This window comes from Nerophis ophidion, linkage group LG21, assembly GCF_033978795.1.
Source record: "Nerophis ophidion isolate RoL-2023_Sa linkage group LG21, RoL_Noph_v1.0, whole genome shotgun sequence".
Classification (NCBI taxonomy): Eukaryota; Metazoa; Chordata; class Actinopteri; order Syngnathiformes; family Syngnathidae; genus Nerophis; species Nerophis ophidion.
Window position 1 is genome coordinate 30,206,943 of NC_084631.1, and position 26,390 is coordinate 30,233,332.

The window sequence follows — 26,390 nt, forward strand, 5'->3', positions numbered from 1 at the left end:
ATGTCCGAAAAGAAGTAGAACGACGCTAAGCGTTGCACGCGTGACTTACGTAAGAAGGTGCGCTTGCTTGTTTAAGTCTCTGTGAGAAAGAGAGATAAGAAAGAGTGGGAATAGCCTGTAGTGTAATGTCCTCCGCTAAAAGCAACTGCGTGAGAACGTATACTCGAATATCACGATATATTAATTTTCCATATCGCACAGAGACAAACCCGCGATATATTGAGTACATCGATCTATCGCCCAGCCCTAGTTGTACGTGCATACAAGTGTGAGTGAGATAGTTCTCTCTCCTTTTGTTGTTTCTCTGTTTCAATTTGAAATAGTTTCACAGTTTGTATTTTGTTCCCTTGATGCCCCGACTACAGCTACAACATATGTAACTTTATACTGGTTTAGTTTCAGTTCTGCATTGCGCTGGGGTTCATTTATGCTGTTGTCACCTTGCAAAGACATATTGAAGGCAAGTGATGGACTTTATAGTGGAAGTTGAATGAAGGAACACCTCTGCCAACTTTTCTACCTGCTTCTCGTTTCCTGTGTGGCAAACATTTGGTTCCACAAACAGTGCGTCACCGCAGTGTCAGGTTGCATATTCTCTCAAGATGATTTGCATACATACGTTCCTGGAAACGCGGCGGCAGAATGCATGCCATTACTTACAGTCGGCCCCACTTCCCTATTTTGAAACTCACCAGGGGAGTTCACTTGTCTGCGTTGTATTTCTTAATCACAAGACAGTCACGTCTTTTTACACGGCTTATGACATGGTGTCCTCTTTCCCTTTTTAGAGGCCACCGAGTTCACGTTACTACACATCGTACTTTTCAGGAGCCATAAACCTTGAGCTGAATCAATGATTAAATCAATCGTGTTCAATATTTAGATTACACTTTAACTGTTAGGCCCAACAGGGTGAAAACTTTGAAGCGTGGGACTGGAGCGCCTGTTTGACGTTTTTGCCCAACCTGTAATCCTCACCTTGTGACTACGGCCTGTGACTCAGTGCTAAAGTCCAAGCTTTTTCTCTGCCTTCTGTACATATTCATTTCCACCGTCATTCACTGTCCCGCTCCCTGCCCCACCCCGCCCCCGACCCGCCCTCACATGTTGCTCCGAGACAGCTCCAACCAGTTTGCGGCGGCAGGATTCAGACTGTCAAAGACTTGGCACCAGCTCTTCAGAACCTGTGTGCGTCTGGAGCCCCTTTCAAAGAGCCTATTAAAGCCAGGGGATTTTTTTTGCGCCATTTTGTAAACAGGAACCACTCGGGCTGGGAATTACAGGGTCCCTCACAGTAGTAATTAATGTCATATATGGGAAAATATTACATTTCATAATTTGTATTCTTTAGCACAGGGGTAGGGAACCAATGGCTCGCGAGCCAGATGTGGCTCTTTTGATGACCGCATCTGGCTCTCGGATAAATCTGGGCTGACATTGATCAGCACGATAAATAATGAATAATTCCACTTGTAATCAAAAATAACGTTCAAAATATAAAACATTCTCATGCATTTTTATGTTCAAGAAGTTGCGTTAATGGTAAGAAGTAATTTATTTCTTATTGGTTAGTGTGGGGCTTGCCCTCTTGAGGTTTCTTCAGACCACCAGGCACCGACATGAGAGCCTGTTCCAGGGTTACAATATTTTTTTATTTTTCAGTAAGTCTCTTAGTTGCTTTCCAGCAATTGTCTTTTTCTCTTTCGTTCTCGCTCTCTCCTGGCTGCTGCTTATAAACAGAGCGACAGGTGATTCGAAAACAAGGCCCAACTGGGCCATCTACGCACCTGTCGCTGATTTTGAGGTCGGCCCTGGCAACACCCCGCTTCGCTGCAGGCCCGCAGGCCACGCCCCTTCCACAGTTAGCTTAGAATAAGAGACCTATTATACTCTGGAAATGTTGGTCTTACTTGAAAATGCACACGTTGAGTTGTGTTCAGTGTTGAAAAAAATATTATATGGCTCTTACGGAAATACATTTTAAAAATATTTGGCTTCTTGGCTCTCTCTGCCAAAAAGGTTCCCGACCCCTGCTTTAGCAGGAGTTCAAATCGCAATGGCACAAACAAAGCAACGCTGTTTTGCAACTTAAATCACACTATATTAAACTCATTCAGAAAACGCAACATCTCAAATAGAAACTAGGAATTCGTTTTATTGCTGCCCGTTCCAATCATCCACGAGTGATATCAACTGACACCAATCACATGTATTGAAGTGAATTATATTTACAGTCGGGCAAAAAAGTATTTAGTCAGCCACCGATTGATTGTGCAGTTCTCCCAATTAAAATTATGATAGAAGTCTAATTTCCATCATAGGTACACTTCAACTGTGAGAGACAGAATGTGGAAAAACAATCCAGGAATTCACATTGTAGGAATTTTAAAGAATTTATTTGTAAATTATGGTGGAAAATAAGTATTTGGTCAACCATTCAAAGCTCTCACTGATGGAAGGAGGTTTTGGCTCAAAATCTCACGATACATGGCCCCATTCATCCATTCCTTAACACGGATCAATTGTCCTGTGCCCTTAGCAGAAAAATTGCCCCAAAGCATGATGTTTCCACCCCCATGCTTCACAGTAGGTATGGTGTTCTTGGGATGCAACTCTGTATTCTTTTTCCTCCAAACACGACGAGTTGCGTTCATACCAAAATGGATACATGGATGATACAGCAGAGGATTGGGATAATTTCATGTGGTCAGATGAAACCAAAATAGATCTGAGCCGAGGATGTCCTTGTGGCTTGTGCAGCCCTTTGAGACACTCGTGATTTAGGGCTATATAAGTAAGCATTGTTTGATTTATTGATTCCTACCTATTGTTACCTGTTTTTGTTTATTTGAGGTCTGCATAAGTCCTTGTAAATGTGAACTCAAACCATACAGGCATGGCAGGGATAGCTATGAAGCAATCTTGCCTTCCATCACACTTCCTCCAAATGACCTGTTTGGAAATTGCTCCTGTTTGACGCCTGGTTCCCAATTAGCAACTGCTAATTCTACGTTTGTGCTACATAGCAAGCGCTGCAGACTACGCTCTGATTTTCCCACTTATCGTATAATCACTTGGTTGCCACTTTATAAAATGCTTTAACAGATTTGTTGCGTTGTACATAACTTGTACATGGGCTTAATTTTCTGCTTAATCTGATTGGCTGCTGTCTGGGGCATTTTTGTAAATCTTCTAACTCGGTGTCGCTTCTAAACAACTCTGCCGACTCCAAAAGTAGACAATGCGGCGCTTCTTCTATCGGTACGTTAGTTGCAGTTCTAATTATTCCAGCCTTTCTGAATCCGGACAGGATGGTTTCGGTAGTCACTGAAGCCCATGCTTTGTCGATCCATCCAATGAGTGTGCGTGTGTGGGGATTGCTGATATACATACGCCTAGTCTCTTATGTGAATGAGATAAATAACATTATTTGATGTTTTACGGTAATGTTAATTTCACACACTCCAGAGTAAAAGTCGCACCCCTGACCAAACTATGAAAAAAAACTGCGACTTACAATCCCAAAAATACGGTACATTCCAATTACAATATTCAAATTCATGAGAAATACGAGTTAATTGCATTTTAAATGATGTACTTGTCATTAAATCAGTGGTTGAATTGGGTTAAAAAAAATTATTGCAATGATATTATCGGCAATAATTTGTAGGTCAATTTAGGCCAAATTAGATATGACTTTTTGGAAAGAATTTTGTCTTGAGTTACACCTTTTTTTTTTTTTGTCTTCCCCTGTGTGCAGGCTTTCTGTGTTGACTTGGGCCGCACCTATATGGCGTGTGTGAGCGGGGAATTTTGCCAGGCACAGCACCTCACCACAGTGGAGAAGTGAATCGACAGCCCCGCGAGGGACTACGCTACCCAGAAACCCCCTTGACTGGCCAGTGCACTCGGAACCGCTGACTTTGAAAAGGCCCCCCTGGGATATCGCGTAGTCCTTGGCCCCCGACTGCCCCGCCGACGCCACAACTTTGCTTTCCGCTTTCTCTTTGAACAGCCAATCACAAACAGCTCTCCTGAATGGGGTAAACTGATTGGATGACTCTTGGATAGTCTCTCCATCTTTTTCTTTTTTTTTCTTTTTTTTCAAAATTCTTTAAAATTTTGGTTGTTTGGTTTTTATTTTGACTTTTTTTTGTTTTTGTTTTTACATTCTGAAGTTTTGTGGACTAGTTTTTGTTCCCCTTCCTGTGTGTACATCATCCTCATAGTTGTCCACGTGTTGTCATCTTTATTTATTCAACCATTTCCACAAATCTCCTTTTACTGACTTCTGAGCCTGAACGTTGTTTTTTTGTTTTTTAAGAGTTTCGCATTGTAATTGTTTTTTCCCAAAGCCGTCTCGCCAACATGAACCGCCCCGCTGCAGTCGAGATCACCTACGAGTGCATGAGGTTCCTCATCACCCACAATCCCACCAACGCCACGCTTAACAAGTTCACCGAGGTATGCCTGCGGACGTTGAGTTTTTCCATGCACGTGTTTACGAGCGGTCTAAAAATTGCCCTCTGTGTTTTTCGCGCCAGGAGCTGAAAAAGTTCTCCGTGCAAACTGTGGTGAGGGTGTGCGAATCCACCTATGACAAGGCTCCTGTGGAGAAGGAGGGGATCCAGGTTTTGGTACGAGGCTGCCTAGGTCTTTATTGTTATCTTGTGTTCTGATCCTCTTATGTAAGCTGTGCATTTGTGTCCGGCTCTAAAGGACTGGCCTTTCGATGATGGCGCCCCACCTCCCACCCATATTGTGGACGACTGGCTCAAGCTGCTGAACACCAAGTTTCGAGAGGAACCCGGCTGCTGCATCGCCGTGCACTGTGTTGCCGGGCTCGGCCGGTGAGTGGAATAAACGACTCATTGAAGACACAGTTTAATATTGCTGGGAAGTAAAATGGCAACAACTTGTTTAAGGAGTCGATAATAGTGTTTCTTAACCCAAAAAATATGGAATTCATGATTTTTTGGCCATTCTTTAGAGAAATTGAATGATAACATAAAAACCTTTCTTCCACTCATGGTTAATGGTTGGGTGAAGCTATTTATTGGCAAACAACTGTTAACTCTTTTCAAATCAAAATTACAAAAGAAAGTACCCAAATGACCCTGATAAAGTTTACATACCCCAGTTGTTAATACCTTGTATTGCCCCCTTTAGCACCAATGAAAGCTTGAACTATTTATAAATGGTTGATTTATACAGACTAGTAAGGTAAAGTGTTGTACCTGACAAGTTTCGGCTACCTTGCTTCTGCAGCCTTCATCAGAGGTGTCACGTGACACCTCAGCTTGAAGTATTTTGTGGTAGTTGTGGATAAGGGTTCTTTATTTTCTCAGATGGCAAAGCTGCCCATTCTTCTTGGCAAAAAGCCTGCAGCTCCTGTAAGTTCTTGGGCTGTCTTGCAAGAACTGAACATTTGAGATCTCCCAAGAGTGGCTCGATAATATTGAGGTCAGGAGATTGAGTTGGCCTCTCCAGAACATTCACTTTGTTCTGCTGTAGCCAATGACAGGTCGACTTGGCCTTGTGTTTTGGCTCATTGTCATGTTGACATGTCCAAAAACATCCCATGCGCAGCTTTTGGGCTGATTAGTGTCCAGTATTTTCTGATAACATGCTGCATTCATCTTGCCATCAATTTTGTCCAACTTTTCTGTGCCTTTGTTGCTCACACATCCCCGAAACATCAGTGATCCACCTCAGTGTTTCACAGTAGGATTGGTGTTACTTTCATCATAGGCCTTGACTCCTCTCCAAATGTAACGTTTATGGTTGTGGCTAAAAAGTTACATTTTGGTCTCATCACTCCAAATTACTTTGTTCTGAAGTTTTGAGGCTTGTCTCTGTGCTGTTTGGCATAATGTAAACGGAATACTTTGTGACATTTGCGCAGAAATGGCTTTCTTCTGGATACTCGACCATGCAGCCCATTTTTCTTCAAGTGCCTCCTTATTGTGCATCTTGAAACAGCCTCACCACAATTTTTCAGGGAGTCCTGTATTTCAGCTGAAGTTATTTGTGGATTTTTCTTTGCATCTTGAACAATTTTTCTGGCAGTTGTGGCTGAAATCTTTGCTCGTCAACCTGACCGTAGTTTGGTTTCAACAGAATCCCTCATTTTCCACTTCTTAATCAGCGTTTGAACACTTGGATATCTTTTTATACCCCTTTCCGGTTTTATGCAGTTCAATTACCTTTTCTCGCAGATCCTTTGACAATTCTTTTGCCTTCTCCATGACTCAGAATCCACAAACATCTGTGCAGCACTGGATGAAAGATGCAGTGGTCTGTCAGAAGCCCAGAAACTCACTGACCTTTTATACACACACACTAATTACAAACAAACAGCGAGGATTGGAACCTTGATTAGACATTCAAACCTGTTAGTGTCAACTTTTGTGCATGTTATCAGATCAAAGTCACTGGGTTATGTAAACTTTTGATCAGGGTCATTTGGGTACTTTCTTTTGTCATTTCGATTTAAAAAGAGTAAACATAGTTGTTTGCCAATAAATAGCTTCACACAACCATTAAGCATGAGTGGGGAAAAAAGGTTTTTGTGTTATCATTCATATTCTCTTAAGAATGGCCAAGAAAACATACATTCTCCCAGGGTATGTAAACTTATGAGCACAACTGTATATGTTTCGTAGCTGTGGTCTGAATAGGGTGCATATGTACTCAGTTGCAATTCACTTTTCCACCACTTGTGGCAGTAATGACCATCTCAAACCAGAATGGTGTATAAAGAAAGTATGGCCAACTTGGTTTCAGGCGATCTCCTCAATGATTGGTCAAAAGGCACTTATGTGACGACAGGGCACCATGTTTGCTACTAACTTTGAGCTAATGCTATGTGTTAGCGACGCTTCCTTGTTCATTTTTTGCCGGATAAAAATGCCCTGTTGTGCCGCATGGGGCTGCTTGACCCGCGAGAAATGTGGGAAAGTTTTTACATCGCTTCTCCTACAACATACTTGCCAACCTTGAGACCTCCGATTTCGGGGGGTGGAGGTGAGGGGCGTGGTCTGGGGGTGGGGCGGAGGCGTGGTTAAGAGGGGAGGAGTATATTTACAGCTACAATTCACCAACTCGAGTATTTCATATATATATATATATATATATATATATATATATATATATATATATATATATATGTATATGGACGGCGTGGCGCAGTGGGAGAGCGGCCGTGCGCAACCCGAGGGTCACTGGTTCAAATCCCACCTGGAACCAACCTCGTCACGTCCGTTGTGTCCTGAGCAAGACACTTCACCCTTGCTCCTGATGGGTGCTGGTTGGTGCCTTGCATGGCAGCTCCCTCCAGTGTGTGAATGTGTGTGTGAATGGGTAAATGTGGAAGTAATGTCAAAGCGCTTTGATTACCTTGAAGGTAGAAAATCTCTATACAAGTACAACCCATTTATCTTTTTTATATATATATATATATATATATATATATATATATATATATATATATATATATATATATATATATAATATATATATATATAAAACGGGATGTTGCTTCCAGCTATCAGCATAGCCATCTTTGTCTCAGCATAAGTTACACCAACGGGTCTCCATTTTGCGAGGTGGCCCATAATACTGGGTTGTGTACGATATTGCGCTGACCGTTCATGACTGAGTATATCCGTTCGTCCACACTGTTCAATGGAGAAGTCTGTTCTACGAAATTTACAGGCAACAGGAACTCTCCTGGATAAACTGAAATTCTTGTTTCCATTCGTTTTGGAACTTGAAAGCGTATTTCTTCATTTTGCTCGTCGACAGTGTAATATATTGGGTTGGAGTCAATAACTTGGCGAGGGCTGTGGGCTTCAGAACCGACTTCCTCACTTGCTTTCAGGTGCGCAACACCACGTAAATCGTTGGCCAATCAAAAAGCAACCCCAAACGCTATAGCCAACATTCACCAGGAGATGGCAACAGACAACATTGATCACTCTATTACAGACAGAGTCGCCATGGCTGTAATTTCCTCATTCTTCTACTTCCTCTCCTTGTGTGAGCAGTTTTTTATTAAAATCCGTAGCTGTTGTAATGTGATTGGGCAGGCAAGCTGTTTGTATAGCGGGAAAGCGGACGTGAAAACAGGCTGTCCCCACTCAAGTCCGCATGGAGCTGGAGGGGGCGTGGCCTCCAGCTCCGGCTGAATTTCGGGAGATTTTTGGGAGAGGCGCTGAAATTCGGGAGTCTCCCGGAAAATCCGGGAGGGTTGGCAAGTATGCCCTACAACCCGGAAAGAAGACAAGTATGGATATGAAAGTTCGTTTTCACCACTGGAGAGCTGCCAATTACAGCGTCCTGTGCGAGGTCAACACTCGACAAAAACAGAATATCTCAGTAAAACTAAAATATTGAAATTCAGTGACAGCAGAAGAGAAAGTCAAACACGGATACAAATAGACAAACATTAAAAAAATAAAGGAAACCACATTTTGGATTTAAATAATAGATGTTAAAGTGAAATGGAAATCTCATAAAAAATATACAAAATAAAGTGGCGGGAAATACGTGAATGAATAAAACTAAATACATTCTTTACCAAAATCACTCCATATTCTATACTGCTTGCCACAAGGGTTGTTGTGCAGAAATATTTAGAAATAATCACAAAAATACACTTAATCCTGGTGTATACTTTTGCATCGTGTGGTGTCCAGGTCTGTGGGACCCGTTTTCATTTTTTATAAAAAAAAAAGATACAATCAAACTGAGACTCACTGACTTTGTCTCATTTACTGTGAAGAACATATATCAGAATACATATTTAATGACCACAAACCATACACCCCCCCTACACATTTCCATTACAGGGCTAATAAAAGTGTGGAAATTGATGTTGTGTGTACCACACACACACACACACACACACACACACACACACACACACACAGCAGGCTTAGACAGGAGGAGGACAGAGTGTAGGTACACGGAACATAAGAGGGTCAAATGAGAGCAGACAGTTTTGACAAACAATGTAGCAACCTTGTGTGGGAGCCGCAGGTGCAGATACACAAAAGAAGAATGCTTGTGGGATGCAGATACATTTTCCGTGCCATGTTCATAGTTGTTACTTAGCCAGCGTTTGTGGGTCCGTGGGTCAAACACTTGTTAAAATACTGACAGATGTTTACATTATCCCTATAAACATCTGTTCAGTATTTTAACCTAAAGGTGTTTGATTGTGAGGCATTAAAAGCCACAAGATGCAACGGGTCCATCACACCCTCAAACGCTGGCTGAGTAACCACAATATGAACATTACACAAGGGTTAAGGCAGAATGCAGAGCTTTGATTGGTCAGTTTTTGCCCAGGAGGGTCCCTGAACACAAGCAAGCAGACTGCTTGAAATGCACAAAATATTGGATAAAATAAAACGGTGATTGAACATTTGCATGAATACTGACATTGTGTACTTAATATTTCGGTGCGCTCGAAAAATAATGACTGATTGTAGGTGTTTCAAAGTAAGACACTCTTTTAAACTTTTATTGCCAATATTGTGCTAACAGGTTCACTTCTGACACATTCCTTCTCATGCACGTCTTTTTCTCTCACACAACACTTCTCATTCTCCGTCAATCTTTCAGGCACAGTAGATTTACGAACATTTATGAACCTTGGCTATGACCATACAAATTAACACCAGAATGTCGTTAACTTACAATAGTCATTGAATAGTTTTGTTTATTTACAATTACATGCGAGCGCTCTCTTGTCCCCAAGTCCCGCATGGCCGAACAGCGTGGCAAACATTAGCGTCCTATGTCGCAACTGGTTCAGAAGTAGCACAACCCCCCTCCAGACCTATGAATGAAACAAGGCACGTTGGTACAAGACAAAGCGATCAGTTAGAATAATACATTATGAGTGATACATACAGTGATTATAAATACATTAAACTCAGACACCACAGTTGACATAATTCACACAAAAGTCACAATTTCTCTGTGATTGTTGGTCCAATGATAATGAAGAGTTTGGCAAAATGAGTCTGAAGTTATTTTTTGGTGGTTCTGTGTATTTTTTTTACGTTAATTACGCCGTCTGGTGCGTGTTCGTGCCTGCTGGTCACGAAACACTGCAGGGATGTAGTGTCACATACGGCCGCAAAATTGTACTTTCACAAAATAAAAGCATGTTTTACCGTAAGCTTTTCATGTTCAAAGCTATATATAAGCGAATTATTTTGCTTTATCACGTCGCGTCAAAACGACAGCAATTGCATGCATCCTGGCAAAGCCGCAGACATCCTTGGTAGCAAACATGGCGCCTCTCGTTTAGTTGGCCATACTCTTTGTACACCACTATGTCTCAAACAGAAGAGGTCTGGAGCTAAAATCATAGACAAGTTTGAGTGCAACAATTATGACCAAAGCGGTGAAATCAGTCTTGTCATTTTAAGTTTAATTTTCTTGAAGGTTAATTTAGGAAACATATTAATAATTTTATAAATTTTCTTAGAATGTATTTGTTTTTTCAGCACTGTCCTTCACGCTCACTTTGTTCTTTCCTATTCTGTGAAAACAAAGTAAGAGTACCGAGTAAGACCGAATGTTCACTGTGGCATTTGCTATACCAGCTAATGTCGGGGATGCTTGTAAGTCAAAGCGTAACAATTAGAGACAGCTCTTATCTCTTAACACTCAAAGTTGGGGAATTCCTGAATTTAGGTATCTCTGTATTTCCTTTAGACAGCAAACATGTTTTACAATGTCATGACAAACTGGAAAAATATCAGCCTTTTTTAATATGTTCTTTGAACCCACTCAGGGTGGTGGTGTTCTTGTTATATTCTGTGGTCACTTTGAGGACGTTAAGGGTAGCAATAAAAGGTCCAGCTTGTAGCCCCGCTCTCCAGTTCTACTGAACAACACCAGCACACTTCTGTTGAACAACACCAGCACACTTCTGTTGTAGGGTACATTTGTAATTTTCCATTCATGAAGTGTTCAAAAAATAACAAGAGATTGAGCTAACAACAAAGGAAGTTCCCCAGGCTCTGGATTCTCCTTGGCAGCATCGCGAACCAAAAGTCTGCTTAGATCTCCGCTTCTGTACCAAATACATGTACCGTTACACCCCTATGTCGTAAAAAATTAATTTCCATTTCTATGGTTATCATTACACTTTTCTTTGATGTAATGATCCTCTCTGCTTATTTAATCCTCTTCGAAAATGACTGTTTTTATGTCTGTGGGAGGAGAAAAAAAGCCCAATGGAAGTTGATTTTACCCAAATGCAATGGTGCATTTGAATATGGCAACTGCCATTGGCGTCATCCCGGGGTTGCTACAACAACGTTCAACATACTGGAGTTATTTTTAGCGTATTTGTGTTGGCCCTAACGTTCGCAAGAGCAGCTGAGTGCGGGGCTGGGCCCAGCAAATGGCCGCACGGGTTGCAGATTATGTTTGCTATTGTTTACCACACTCGGATGCTGTGTGAATATATGGAACTCTTGCTGCTCTCGAAATAGACCTTGAAGTGCTGAGTTTATCGATCATAAGGCTTGACGGAGCTGCGAGGCCACCTCCTCTTAACGCTTGTGATCAGTCCGTCGGTCACGAGGCGGCCCTGACTCAACCCGCCGCCAGCGTGGTGGACAATTACAAACAAGCCGTGCTCAATAATCATTCCAAAACAAAAGTAGGCAGAAGCACATGATGTGGACAAACTGGTGCAAAGTGGTCTCTCCTGACAACACAAGGCACATTGAGGCCAATCGGATCTCTGTGGCTTCCAGCGTTTTTTTGCATTCCGGATGTTATATAATTGGCACTACTCGTCAAGGAGCTCCAGCTTAGCGTCTTCGCTCAGGTCTCGTTCTCAACAGAATAATGCTCACCCTATTTACTTTGAAATAAGTTTCCATTTCTTACTTGCAGTGTTGAGTTTGTTGACCACAGTGTTGATCTTCATCATCGTCAACAATGTATTTTCCCTTGGCTAAAGTAGGACGATTACAAATGAAAACAAAAGCACGCTGACTAAAACAGTGACAAAGATAGTTGACACAGCAGACAACAAATGACAACAAAAGGTAGATGTAGACAACATCCAATTATATTTAATTTGATTAAAAGGGAACATTATCACAATTTCAAAAGGGTTAAAAACAATAAAAATTTGTTCCCAGTGGCTTGTTGTATTTTTTTGAAATTTTTTTCTAAATTTTACCGGTCCCCGAATATCCCTAAAAAAAAGCTTTAAAGTGCCTGATTTTCACTATTTGCGATGCGACTATCCATTTCCCTGTGACGTCATACAGCACTGCCAATGTAAACAAACAACGGCGAATACCACAGCAAGATATAGCGACATTAGCTCGGATTCAGACTCGGATTTCAGCGACTTAAGCGATTTAACAGATTACGCATGTATTGAAACGGATGGTTGGAGTATGAAAGTATTGAAGAAGAAACTGAAGCTATTGAGCGAATAGCTATTGACGCTATTCATAGCCATAGCATGGCCGAATAGCTGCGTTAGCATCGCCGGTAAAATGTGCAGACCAAACGATCAGGACTTTCGCATCTCGTGACACTGGAGCAACTTAAATCCTTCGATTGGGAAGTGTTTTTTTCGCATTAAATGTGGGTGGAAGTAAACGTAATATAGTTGCAAATGCATCTGCAGGTTATCTATACATCTCTGTGCCATGTCTGCTTTAGCACCGCCGGTAAATAGCATGTTAGCATGGATTAGCGAAGCATGTTAGCATCGATTAGCTGGCAGTCAACATCAACAAAACTCACCTTTGTGAATTTGTTGACTTTATAGTTGCAAATGCATCTGCAGGTTATCCATACATATCTGTGCCATGTCTGCTTTAGCACCGCCAGTAAATAGCATGTTAGCATCGATTAGCATAGCATGTTAGCATCGATTCTGGCAGTCACGCCGCAACCAAATATGTCTGATTAGCACATAAGTCAACATCAACAAAACTCACCTTTGTGATTTCGTTGGATTTATCGTTGCAAATGCATCTGCAGGTTATCCATACATCTTTGTGCCATGTCTGTCATCGCCGGTAAAATGTGGAGACACTTTGGTACATTCAATGGGGGTCTGGCGGCAGACACTTTCGCATCTTCGGGCCAGTGGTGCCTCCCTGTTAGTGTTGTTACACCCTCCGACAACACACCAACGAGGCATGACGTCTCCAAAGTTCCAAAAAATAGTCACAAAAACGGAAAATAACAGAGCTGAGACCCGGTGTTTGTAATGTGTTGAAAATGAAAATGGCGGCTGTATTACCTCGGAGACGTCACGTTCTGACGTCATCGCCAAAAGAGCCATAAACAGAAAGGCGTTTAATTCGCCAAAATTCACCCATTTAGAGTTCGGAAATCGGTTAAAAAAATATATGGTCTTTTTTCTGCACCATCGAGGTATATATTGACGCTTACATAGGTCTGGTGATAATGTTCCCCTTTAAGTTATTCAGTCACAGTTGGATGTTTGAGAGGGGCAGGGGATAATCACCTCGGGCATCCAATCAGAACTACTGTCTTTGTAAGGCACAGTGTTTGAATTGTGACATACCTCAGTGCAAGGGTCAAAAGAATGCAGTTTTTTTATTTTGTAAAAAAAAAAAAAACTAAAAACATACTGTGTACATATTTAGAGACAAGACGCTGTCAACTGTTACGGTGACCAAGTATTTTATTTTTATTATTAGTGAGAAAAGGTCATTTTTTAGCCTTTTTTTGGGGGGGGGGGCATTTCTGCTCTTCTTTTTCCCCATGTAAGAATAAAATAATGATAATTTTACGATTGTGTAACTGCATAACTTAGTGTATCAAAAATTCTGCCCATATGAAAATATTAATGTTCAGTGACACGTACAGTACAGGCCAAAAGTCTGGACACACCTTCTCATTTCAATGCGTTTTCTTTATTTTCATGACTATTTACATTGTAGATTGTCACTGGAGGCATCAACTTTTGACAGCCGTGAAGTGAAAACCCTTTCAGGTTACTGCCTCTCAAAGCTCATCAAGAGAATGCCAAGAGTGTTTAAAACAGTAATCCGAGCAAAGGGTGGCTATTTTGAAGAAACTAGAAAACAAAACCTGTTTTCAGTTATTTCACCTTTTTTGAGAAGTACATAACTCCAGATGTGTTCATTCATAGTTTTGATGCCTTCGGTGACAATTTACAATGTAAAAAGTCATGAAAATAAAGAAAACCCATTGAATGAGGAGGTGTCCAGACTTTTTGCCTGTACTGTATAACATTATAATTCTAATTTATCAAATTGAATAATTCATAAGTTAGTATTATTCAAATTGTTTTAATTAACTAGTGAAACCTTTTATATTTTATGTCGAGAGCTTCTAATATATATATTTTTTTCAAACAAGGGCCAAATGCTGTAAAGTCCAATTATGCACACGTCATTTTGAATGTTATTATTTAAAAAAAAATTCAAAAACAGATATTTATGGATAAAACGTTTTCAGTTTTTTGTTATATAGGTGACTAACTATATTATTATTAATTACTAGTTTGAAAATGTCAGCTTTTTGGTTCTACATTTAAAATTTTCGTTTTTAAAAAACTCTTGTCTGCGTGCTGCCAATGGCCACCGGGTCGCACCTTGGACACCCCTGCCTTAATAAGCAACACCTTCATCTTTGCCACGGTAGACACAAAGACCAGTTGGAAAACCTTGCGGCTCGATATTCTCCACTAAAAATACGACCAACTTGAAGCGTAGTCTGCAGCTGGCTAGGAGGAAATCTTTATATGCCTTAATTAGTCAGCCAAAGGTAATATTTCCAAAATCCTCCTTACTTTACTGAATTACTGTTACTATTAAAGACTGTAGAGTTGGAGCACGACTGCTTACTCTACCACTACTTTTGTTGAAGAGGTTGTCGGCGAGCTTGCCTGCTAATTAATCAGAAATAGCTGTACGGTATGATGTCCTCGGCACATTGTTCAGCTATTAGTTGCACAACTTGAAAACCGAAAAGACCAAATTTGTCATTTTTCAAACTAACACACAAAAAGACGTGATATTTTAGGCCACCTATCCCACCCACTTCTTAACATATCATATTGCTTTTGGTTGTGATTTTTATTCAAGTGCCAAAGTACATTGTATTATATACAACTTAACATTTCAATTACAATGTTAAAATGTATAAATAATTTTTTTTTGCATTTGTAAGCATATACATTACAGGCCAAAAGTTTTGGACACACCTTCTCATTCAATGTTTAGTGTATTTTTTGGATTATAAGTCGCTCCGGAATATATGTCACACCGGCCGAAAATGCATAATAAAGACGGAAAAAAAACATATATACGCATTTTTGGGCGAAATTTATTTGATAAAATCCAACACCAAGAATAGACATTTGAAAGCAGGGTAAAAAGTCTTAACAAGTCTTAAATTCATGTATAGCTCGGTTGGTAGAGCGGCCGTGCCAGCAACTTGAGGGTTGCAGGTTTGAAATCCGCTTCCGCCATCCTTGTCACTACCTTTGTGTCCTTGGGCAAGACACTTTACCTACCTGCTTCCAGTGCCACCCACACTGGCTTAAATGTAACTTAGATAGTGGGTTTCACTATGTAAAGCGCTTTGAGTCACTAGAGAAAAAGCGCTATATAAATATAATTCACTTCACATGTGTCTAAAATTAAGGCCTTAAAAAGTATTACATTTATTAGAAATCCCTAAGATGGTCTTAAATTCAGTACTCAATGGTCTTAAATTGTCGGGCCAGTTTTTTGTTATTTTTTCGCGGCACGTTTTTGAGTAAAAGTTACGGCACGTCTTTGAGTAAAAGTGAGTGATTTCAGTGTCAGTTGCGTGCATAGTCGGGTCGCGCGCAGACTCCTTCCTTTCTTCCTCGCATCCCGGCTTTCAGTCAGCATGGGGAAATGCAAGTTTTGCGAGCGTTGGCTGGAGGACAGCCGGTTTAAAAGCTGCCTTAAACCTGTTGCCAATCCCGAGGAGGCCAGGTGCATACTTTGTAAGAGGGATTTCAAACTTGGCACCATGGTAATAGAGCGGTTGAATCGCACATGCAGTGCGGTACGCATAAAATTTCAGCAGAGAGCCAAAAACAAACACCGGGCATCTCTCAGTTCTGCGTGGGTCCAGCGCCAACGCACCCCCAGCTAGCAACAATTGCCGCTAGCAGCACTGACATGACACTAATCTTCGGCGGGACAGCAACATTAAAATCCGAGGTGTTATGGATCTTGCACACTGTGGTGAAACATCAATCCTACACCTCAAATGACGGGATTGGCGATCTTTTTCGTGTGATTTTTCCTGATTCTCAGGTTGCTAATACATTTTCCTGCGGAAAGGATAAAACGGCATATATTACGAGACACAGATTAGCACCTCACATCCAAAACCTGCTCTTCGACCAAGTCAACGGGTCTCGGTATGTTTTAAAAGAAATGTAATTTATTTTTACCCTCACCTCGGTTATTATGTTTTTACTGGCGTTGGTGTTGGTTTTTTTTGTTTTGGATGTCAAAGTTTTTGGATCCCTCAAGATTTTAGATAATTTGTTTGGCAGAGTGGTGCTTATCAGTTTGTTTATTAATAAACATACAAAAAGTAAACTTGACTGATTGTCTTTGAGGTTGTAGTACAGTGGGATCCCCAACCAACGCTTATAATTATTTATTTTTTTGGTCTTAAATTTCATTCAAGGTGGCATTAAAAGGGTCTTAAAAGTCTTAAATTTGACTTGCTGAAACCTGCAGATACCCTAGAAAGGCAATTTAAAATAAATAATATTTTTGTTCAGCCCTTCTCAGTTTTTATAAGTTACCGGCAACGATGAAACTATCCATTTTACTAGCTACGGCAGTAGCATATAGCAGTTAGCATTCCATGACCCACAATGCACTTCTGCCATGACCCTCCTCCGTCGAATTCTTATTGGTTGACGTGTATGTGACGATTGCTGACATTTTCTTTGTCTCTTCCGCGAATGATTTAAATATTATTTGATATTTTACGGTAATGTGTTAATAATTGCACACCTAAGTCGCTCCGAAGTATATGTCGCACCCTCGGCCAAACTATGAAAAAAACTGTGACTTGTAGTCCAAAAAATACGGTACATAAGCATTAAAACTACAAATGAACACGTGGAGTTATGTACTTAACAAAAAAAGGTGAAATAACTGAAAATATATATTCTAGTTTCATCAAAATAGCCACCCTTTGCTCTGATTGCTGCTTTGCACTCTTGGCATTCTCTCGATGAGCTTCAAGCACACTTGTAAAGTGAAAACCATTTCTTCCTCTTGAAGCTCATCGGCAATAATTTGTAGGCCCAGGCCCATCTTCATATGAACATTTTAGTCATACAATTCAACAAATAAACGTTTGGATTCATGCAGTAAAGTTTGCATGAAATGTAGATATTGATATAATCCTAGGGTACAGGTCTTGCTGCGGTTTTAGTTTTTTAAATGTCTTGCAAAAACCTTTAAGTGGTATTAAGACAACTTCATAGATGCATTATCCTTTATAGTCGAAATTTACCGTTATTTTGGTCGACTAAAACAACAAATCAGACGACTAAAGTATGACTGACTGTCAAAAGACGGTGAATAAAACTGAATTGTAAACTGCGGTCCTACTGCTCACATGCAACAAACCCAAGTTTCGCCGGTGATAATTGCGATCTGACCTGCCTGTTTTTTTTTTTTTGTTAATATTTATTTTTCTTTCCGGCTCTCTTTCTGGTGAGAAAGGAGGACAGTGTCTTATTGTAACACGGCACCATGACGTGTGTGAGGTATGAACCCGGTGCACCAGCAGGGCAGCAGTCAACCTGTACACCCCCGTTGATTTCCCAGGCTTGTTTCCCAGGTTCAAACCGCCAATCCTCCACCCCACCGTAGCACAAATGAACCATGTGAACTGTGCCATTTAATCTTCTATTCTCTCCTCCCCGCCCCCCTCACCTTGTGCCGCATTTTTGGACCTCTCAGCGCTCCTGTCCTGGTGGCCTTGGCTCTCATTGAGAGCGGAATGAAGTATGAGGATGCCGTGCAGTTCATAAGGCAGTAAGTGTCTTTACGTTCACTTTTTGCATAACTACGCTGTGAGCCGCACAATTATGTTTGGAATCATTTCTCATCTCAACTTCCTGCCTAAATAAAGTCAATACAAACTAGTACGGCATGTACCGTAAATCAGGAGTGTAGTGGCTGCCCCCAGCTTGTAACAGTGCATGATATATTAATATAAGTAACAGTGCATGATATATGTATATGTATATATATATGTATTGTACTCAAAGTACTATCTATCTATGAATATAAGTAACAGTGCATAATATATGAATATAAGTAACAGTGCATTAAATAGGAATATAAGTTACATTGCATAATATAAGTAATGTATGAATGTAAGTAGCAGTGCATGATATATGAATACAAGAAACAGTGCATTAAATAGGCATATAAGTAACAGTACATGATATATGAATACAAACCCCGTTTCCTAATGAGTTGGGAAATTGTGTTAAATGTAAATATAAACAGAATAGAATGATTTGCAAATCCCTTTCAACCCATATTCAATTGAACACACTACAAAGACAAGATATTTGATGTTCAAACTCGTAAACTTTATTTTTTTTTGCAAATAATAATTAACTTAGCATTTCATGGCTGCAACACGTGCCAAAGTAGTTGGGAAAGGGCATGTTCACCACTGTGTTACATCACCTTTTCTTTTAATAACACTCAATAAACGTTTGGGAACGGAGGAAACTAATTGTTGAAGCTTTGAAAGTGGAATTATTTCCCATTTATGTAGAGCTTCAGTCGTTCAACAGTCCGGGGTCTCCGCTGTCGTATTTTATGCTTCATGGGAGACATGTCTGGACTGCAGGCGGCCCAGGAAAGTACCCGTACTCTTTTACTACTGTTGTAACACGTGGCTTGGCATTGTTTTGCTGAAATAAGCAGGGACGTCCATGATAACGTTGCTTGCATGACAACATATGTTTCTCCAAAACCTGTATGTACCTTTCAGCATTAATGGTGCCTTCACAGATGTGTAAGTTACCCAGGCCTTGGGCACCAATACACCCCCATACCATCACAGATGCTGGCTTTTGAACTTTGCGCCTATAACAATCCGGATGGTAATTTTTCTCTTTGTTCCGGAGGACACCGCGTCCACAGTTTCCAAATATAATTTGAAATGTGGACTCATCAGACCACAGAACACTTTACCACTTTGCATCAGTCCATCTTACATGAGCTCAGTCCAGCGAAGCCGGCGGCGTTCCTTGGTGTTGTTGATAATTGGCTTTCGCTTTGCATAGTAGAGTTTTAACTTACACTTACAGATGTAGCGACCAACTGTAGTTACTGACAGTAGTTTTATGAAGTGTTCCTGAGCCCATGTGGTGATATCATTTACACACTGATGTCGTTTTTTTGATGCAGTACTGGCTGAGGGATCAAAGGCCCGTAATATCATCGCTTAAGTGCAGTGATATCTCCAGATTCACTGAACCTTTCGATGATTTTACGGACCGTAAATGGTAAAATCCCTAAATTCCTTGCAATAGCTCTTTGAGAAATGTTGTTCTAAAACTGTTCGACAATTTGCTTGTAAATTGGTGACCCTCGCCCCATCCTTGTTTGTGAATTACTTAGCATTTCATGGAAGCTGCTTTTATACCCAATCATGGCACCCACCTGTTCCCAATTAGCCTGCACACCTGTGGGATGTTCCAAATAAGTGTTTGATGAGCATTCCTGAACTTTATCAGTATTTATTGTTACCTTTTCCAACTTCTTTGTCACGTGCTGCTGGCATCAAATTCTAAAGTTAATGATTATTTGCAAAAAAAAATGTTTATCAGTTTTAACTTCAAATATGTTGTCTTTGTAGCATATTCAATTGAATATGGGTTGAAAATGATTTGCAAATCATTGTATTCCGTTTATATTGACATCCAACACAATTTCCCAACTCATGGAAACAGGGTTCATATATGTAGCAGTGCATGATAAATGAATATAAGTAACAGTGAATAATTAATGAATATAAGTAACAGTGAATAATATATTAATACAAGTAACAGTACATAAAATATGAATATAAGTAACAGTGAATGATGTATGAATAGAACAGTGCATTTAATAGGAATATAAGTAACATTGCATAACATAAGTAACAGTGCATGATATATGAATACGAGTAACAGTGATTGATATGTGAGTACAAGTAGCAGTGCATAATATAGGAATACAATTAACAGTGCATTAAATAGGCAAATAAGTAACCGTGCATAATATAGGAATAAAAGTAACAGTGAATAATATATGAATATAAGTAACATATAAGTAACAGTGCATAAAATATGAATATAAGTGCATAAGAATTTGCCTCAAGATGTTACATAATTTCCTGAAGCGTTAGTTCCCAGGTGTCAAACTGAAGACCTGGGAGCCAGACATGGTCCGCCACATTGTTTTTATATTGCACCCCCACACCCCCCACACGTCCTATTTACGAGGGAGGCCTGCCCCATTGTTTTTATTTGTGGCACACCGCCTTTAAAATGTGTGTGTGTGTGTGTGTGTGTGTGTGTGTGTGTGTGTGTGCGTGTGCGTGTGTGCGTGTGCGCGTGTGTGCGTGTGCGCGTGTGCGCGTGTGCGCGTGCGTGCGTGCGCGCATTTTCAAAATGAATGATCAAATGCGAAGAAAATTGTACAAACCCCGTTTCCATATGAGTTGGGAAATTGTGTTAGATGTAAATATAAACGTAATACAATGATTTGCTAATCAACCCATATTCAGTTGAATATGTTGCAAAGACAACATATTTGAGGTTCAAACTGATAAACCTTTTTTTTCCTGCATATAATCATTAACATTAGAATTTTATACCAGCAACATGTGACGAAGAAGTTGGGAAGGGGGCACTAAATACTGATAAAGTTGAGGAATGCTCATCAAACACTTATTTAGAACATCCCACAGGTGTGCAGGCTAATTGGGAACAGGTGGGTGCCATGATTGGGTGTAAAAACAGCTTCCCAGAAAATGTTCAGTCTTTCACATGAAAGGATGGGGCGAGGTACACCCCTTTGTCCACAACTGCGTGAGCAAATAGTCAAACAGTTTAAGAAAAACGTTTCTCAAAGTGCAAGTGCAAGAAATTTAGGGATTTCGACATCTACGGTTCATAATATCATCAAAAGGTTCAGAGAATCTGGAGAAATCACTCCCCGTAAGAGACATGGCTGGAAACCAACATTGAATAACTGTGGCCTTCAATCCCTCAGACAGCAAGCACTGTATCAACAAACGACATCAATCTCTAAAGGATATCACTACATGAGCTCAGGAACACTTCGGAAATTCACTGTCACTAAATACATTTCGTCGCTACATCTGTAAGTGCAAGTTAACAATCTACTATGCAAAGCAAAAGCCATTTATCAACAACATCCAGAAACGCCGCCTGCTTCTCTGGGCCCGAGATCATCTAAGATGGACTGATGCAAAGTGGAAAAGTGTTCTGTGGTCTGACGTGTCCACATTTCAAATTGTTTTAGGAAATATGTGAACCATCCAGACTGTTATCAACGCAAAGTTCAAAAGCCAGCATCTGCAATGGTATGGGGGTGCATTAGTGCCCAAGGCATGGGTAACTTACACATCTGTGAAGTCACCATTAATGCTGAAAGGTACATACAGATTTTGGAACAACATATGCTGCCCTCCAAGCACCGTCTTTTTCATGGACGGCCCTGCTTATTTCAGCAAGACAATGCCAAGCCACATTCAGAATGTGTTACAACAGCGTGGCTTTGTAAAAAAAAAAAGAGTGCGGGTACTTTCCTGGCCCGCCTGCAGTCCAGACCTGTCTCCCATCGAAAATGTGTGGCGGAGACCCCGGACTATTGAACGACTGAAGCTCTACATAAAACAAGAACGGGAAAGAATTCCACTTTCAAAGCTTCAACAATTAGTTTCCTCAGTTCCCAAACGTTTTGAGTGTTGTTAAAAGAAAAGGTGATGTAACACAATGGTGAACATGCCCTTTCCCAACTATTTTGGCACATGTTGCAGCCATGAAATTCTTAAGTTAGTTATTATTTGCATGAAAAAAATAAAAGTTTATGAGTTTGAACATCAAATATCTTGTCTTTGTAGCATTTTCAACAGAATACGGATTGAAAATTATTTGCAAATCGTTGTATTCCGTTTATATTTACATCTAACACAATTTCCCAACTCATATGGAAACGAGATTTGTGTATCAAGTTTATATTCACCGTTACAAGTGCCAGCCAGAACTGTGATGTGGCCTTCAATGAAAACCAGTTTGACACACCCCTGAATTAGATTTGTAGTGTTTGTGCACGCACATACGCACCCAACAGAGGACCGGCAAAAATACCTGTTTTTCAGCAGTTGTCTGCATTGTTACTCTGTTGTAATACACTTTTCCACCACTTGTGGCAGTCATGACCAATATCAAACAAACAGAAGAAGTCCTAGAGAAGTTTTTTAAGCGCAAAAATTATGACTGAAGTGTTGAAGCTGTGTTTTCATTTGCACTTAAATAGATTATTATTAAATTATTTATTTATAATGTTTTTTTTAATTGCATTTTAATTTATTTATTTTAAGCACTGCTTAATTTTGGGTACAATTATTTTTGGAACATTTCGTTTCTCTTCTGGTTTCATAGTTAAATATCATTTGACGAGGTTTATACTGTTGAATTGTAAGTGGGTTAGATGTTATTATTGAACATGGTGAAAATCGAGAGTAAGATTACTAATTCAGTGTTAATGTTTGAGTGGTCAAAAAGGTCAAGAACCTCTGGACTATTATCTTTTTTTACATACATCGTCAAAAAGATCAAAAATTAAAAATAAAATGTCGGATCAGTCGCCAAAATTTTACCACACATTTTTGTGATTTTTACAGCATACTAATGTAAATAGAAAAATAGAACCAATTTTTTTTATTAAAGTTATAATTATGATAAAATCATATGATAAAAAATGATAAAATCTTTTATCATTTTTACAATGAATTACTTATTTTACTTTATTTTTATTTTTACCATTGGGCTAGATGGTAATATAATATTAGTTGCATTATTACATAATAAAGTGAAAAAGATAAGAGTAACAGAGGCCAGCCAGTGGTGGTTATTAGCACGCATGTCTCTCATGCCAACAAACACTTTGGTTGCAACTATGATTAATCCAAAAAATGTGATTAATCTGAAATAATAATTTGACTGTACTTGTAATAAGTGGCAAATTGAACAATATTGCAGTCTAAAACACCCCATTTCTCAATATAAAAAAATATCACCGATGGTGATTGGTTCCTGACATCAATCAATGTTTATTTATATAGCCCTTCATCACAAGTAGAAATGCCCGATAATATCGGACTAGCGATAATATCCGCCGATAAATGCTTTAAAACGTAATAACGGAAATTATATGTATCGGTTTCAAAAAGTAAAATGTATGACTTTTTAAAACTCGCTGTACAGAGTGGTACAGACATAGGGAGAAGTACAGAGCGCCAATAAACCGTCCCAATCACATAATATCTGTGGCTTTTCACACACACACACACACACACACACACACACACACACACACACACACACACACACACACACACACACACACACACACACACACACGTGAATGCAAAGCATACTTGGGCAACAGCCATACAGGTCACACTGAGGTTGGCCGCATAAACAACTTTAACACTGTTACAGATATGTGCCATACTGTGAACACACACCAAACAAGAATTACAAACACATTTCGGGAGAACAGCCGCACCGTAATACAACAGAACAAATACCCAGAACCCCTTGCAGCTCTAACTCTTCCGGGACGCTACAATATACATCCACCTGCCCACCTCAACCTCCTCATGCTCTCTCAGGGAGAGCATGTTCCCAAATTCCAAGCTGCTGTTTTGAGACATGTTAAAAAAAATAATGCACTTTGTTACCTCGATATCGGAGTCGGTAGTTTGGAGTTGGATGATATTGGCAAAGAAGCCATTATCGGACATCTCTAATCACAAGTGTCTCAAAAGGGCTGCACGAGCCACAACGACATCCTCGGAACTCATCTATTCCACCTATAAAGTACTTTAAAAAAAAAAAAAATCCAACAAGACTTAATATACACGGTGTGTGTGTATACAATCTAATAACACATTGTTTATATATTTTAGTCATATTTAGTATTACCGTAAGTACCTTCATGAGCACACAGCAATGAACGCTACTTCCACCAGCAGCAAACCACCACTAACCATGGCAGACTTGATGAGCCAACAGCGATCACCTTGTATTTTTGAGCCTGAATATAAGGAGGATGCGCTATAAGTTTTATAGTGAAGCACGAAGCATCATCTGGCAGTATTGCGAAGTGCTAAATGTTTCCTCAACAAGATAAAATGTAAAAAGTTACTTATCACGTCCGCTCGAACCGAGAGGCTAACTGATGGGATGGTTGTATCTTTCAGCATTCCTTAAAATGAGCAAAGCACTGTGCATGTTATTGTGAATGTGCCTGCTTTCACGTATATACCAACATTGTGCGTTATATTGCGTAAATTAATGTGGAATAAATATGACTGGACTGAACACAATGTTATTTTTAACGTGGCTCCGTTGCTGACTCAACAGAAATAATCAAATCGAAAAAAAGCTGGCAAAAGGCAGCTAATATCGGAGTCAATGGAATGTATCTACTCCGCCTGTAACGCGCTCCGAAAACCTAAAAAAGGCTCCCAGCGTTTTATACACATGCTGTCAGTATACATGTGATGTAGTATCTGGTAACATTCATAACAACATGTCATATTTATGTATTTTTGCTCATTTGAAAATACGGCGGAAAATTAACTCTTTACAACAACACCAAAGGGCTCCACAAGCCACAACGACAACAAATTATATAAATATGATTCACTTCACTTCATTTCTGTGAATAATTTCTGCAAAGTATTTATTATGAATTTAATAAAATACGGTTCACAACCTTCGAAATGTATCATATATTAAACATAAAATAATAGCCTTTAGTCACTTTTACACTGCCTGAGGTCGAGCCAATCAGTGTCCACGATACTGAACAGCACCCTCTGATTGGTTAGGTCTCCTCAAGTGGCCAATACTGTAACATTTCAACTTTATTAAGCCATTTTTTTTATACTTGAAAATTTATAGCTTGGTTGGTAGAGCGGCTGTGCCCGCAACTTAAGGGTTCCAGGTTTGATCCCCACTTCTGCCATCCTAGTCACTGCCTTTGTGTCCTTGGGCAAGACACTTTACCCACCAGTGCCACCCACACTGGTTTCAATGTCTCTTAGATATTGGGTTTCACTATGTAAAGCGCTATATAAATACAATTCACTTCACTTAATTTAGGATCCAGAAAATGTTTTCCAAAAATATCCCCCCAAAAAATCTGCAATGTGGTGAAGTCAGAATATTAGAAACTCAATGTGGCGAGGGAGAAGACAGGAACGGCACGTTTACTTCTGGTCGAGAGCACCAAACACTGCATTACTTTGAAAACTACCGTATTTCCTTGAATTAGCCGCCGGGGCGCTAATTAATTTAAAACCTCTTCTCACTCTTGCGCTTATTCCAGGCATGCGGTAAAAGTAAGCAGGTGCTAATGATTTTAAAACCTCTTCTCACCCCTGCGCTTACCAATGACATGCAGTAAAAAATTGAGTGTGATTAAAAAAAACAACTAATAAAAAATTATTCTGCGGCCGCGGCCCGGTGGTTGGAGACCACTTTTCTACAACATGTCATCGCGCCCACCTTTACACCATGCTTTCTGCGTGCCGGCTGGACGCATGCATTTAGCTGCTTCTCATACGAGATTGCAATGCATACTTTGTCATCAGCCATACCTTTTACACTGATGGTTGTGATATAAAACAACTTTAACACTCTTACTAATATGCGCCACACTCTATGAACCCACACCAAACACATCTGGAGAACATCAGCTCTGTAACAGATTATAAATGCAACATAACACTTACCCAGAATGCCATGCATCCATGACTCTTGGCTATATTATACACAGGCCCCCAACCCCGCCCAACTCAACCGACGCACGGAGAGGGGGGAGGGGTGGGGGTTGGTCCTAGTCATGGATGCATTGCATTCTGGGTAGTTCTTATGTTGCATTTATAATGTGTTACAGAGCCGAGGTTCTCCTGAATTGTGTTTGTCATTCTTGTTTGGTGTGGGTTCACAGAGTGTGGCGCATATTAGTAAGAGTGTTAAAGTTGTTTTATATCAT

At 40.0% G+C, this 26,390-nt stretch overlaps 1 protein-coding gene across 1 annotated transcript in view; it reads left to right on the top strand.

Moving 5' to 3' along the window:
- ptp4a2b (protein tyrosine phosphatase 4A2b) overlaps positions 1-26,390 on the top strand; it is a 70,074-nt gene that overhangs the window by 42,191 nt on the left and 1,493 nt on the right. The window contains exons 2-6 of the mRNA XM_061882469.1: positions 3,761-4,043; positions 4,356-4,464; positions 4,545-4,637; positions 4,720-4,850; positions 18,027-18,101. Coding sequence (XP_061738453.1) covers positions 4,039-4,043; positions 4,356-4,464; positions 4,545-4,637; positions 4,720-4,850; positions 18,027-18,101 — 413 coding nt within the window. The 5' untranslated portion in view covers positions 3,761-4,038. The remainder of the gene's footprint in view (positions 1-3,760; positions 4,044-4,355; positions 4,465-4,544; positions 4,638-4,719; positions 4,851-18,026; positions 18,102-26,390) is intronic.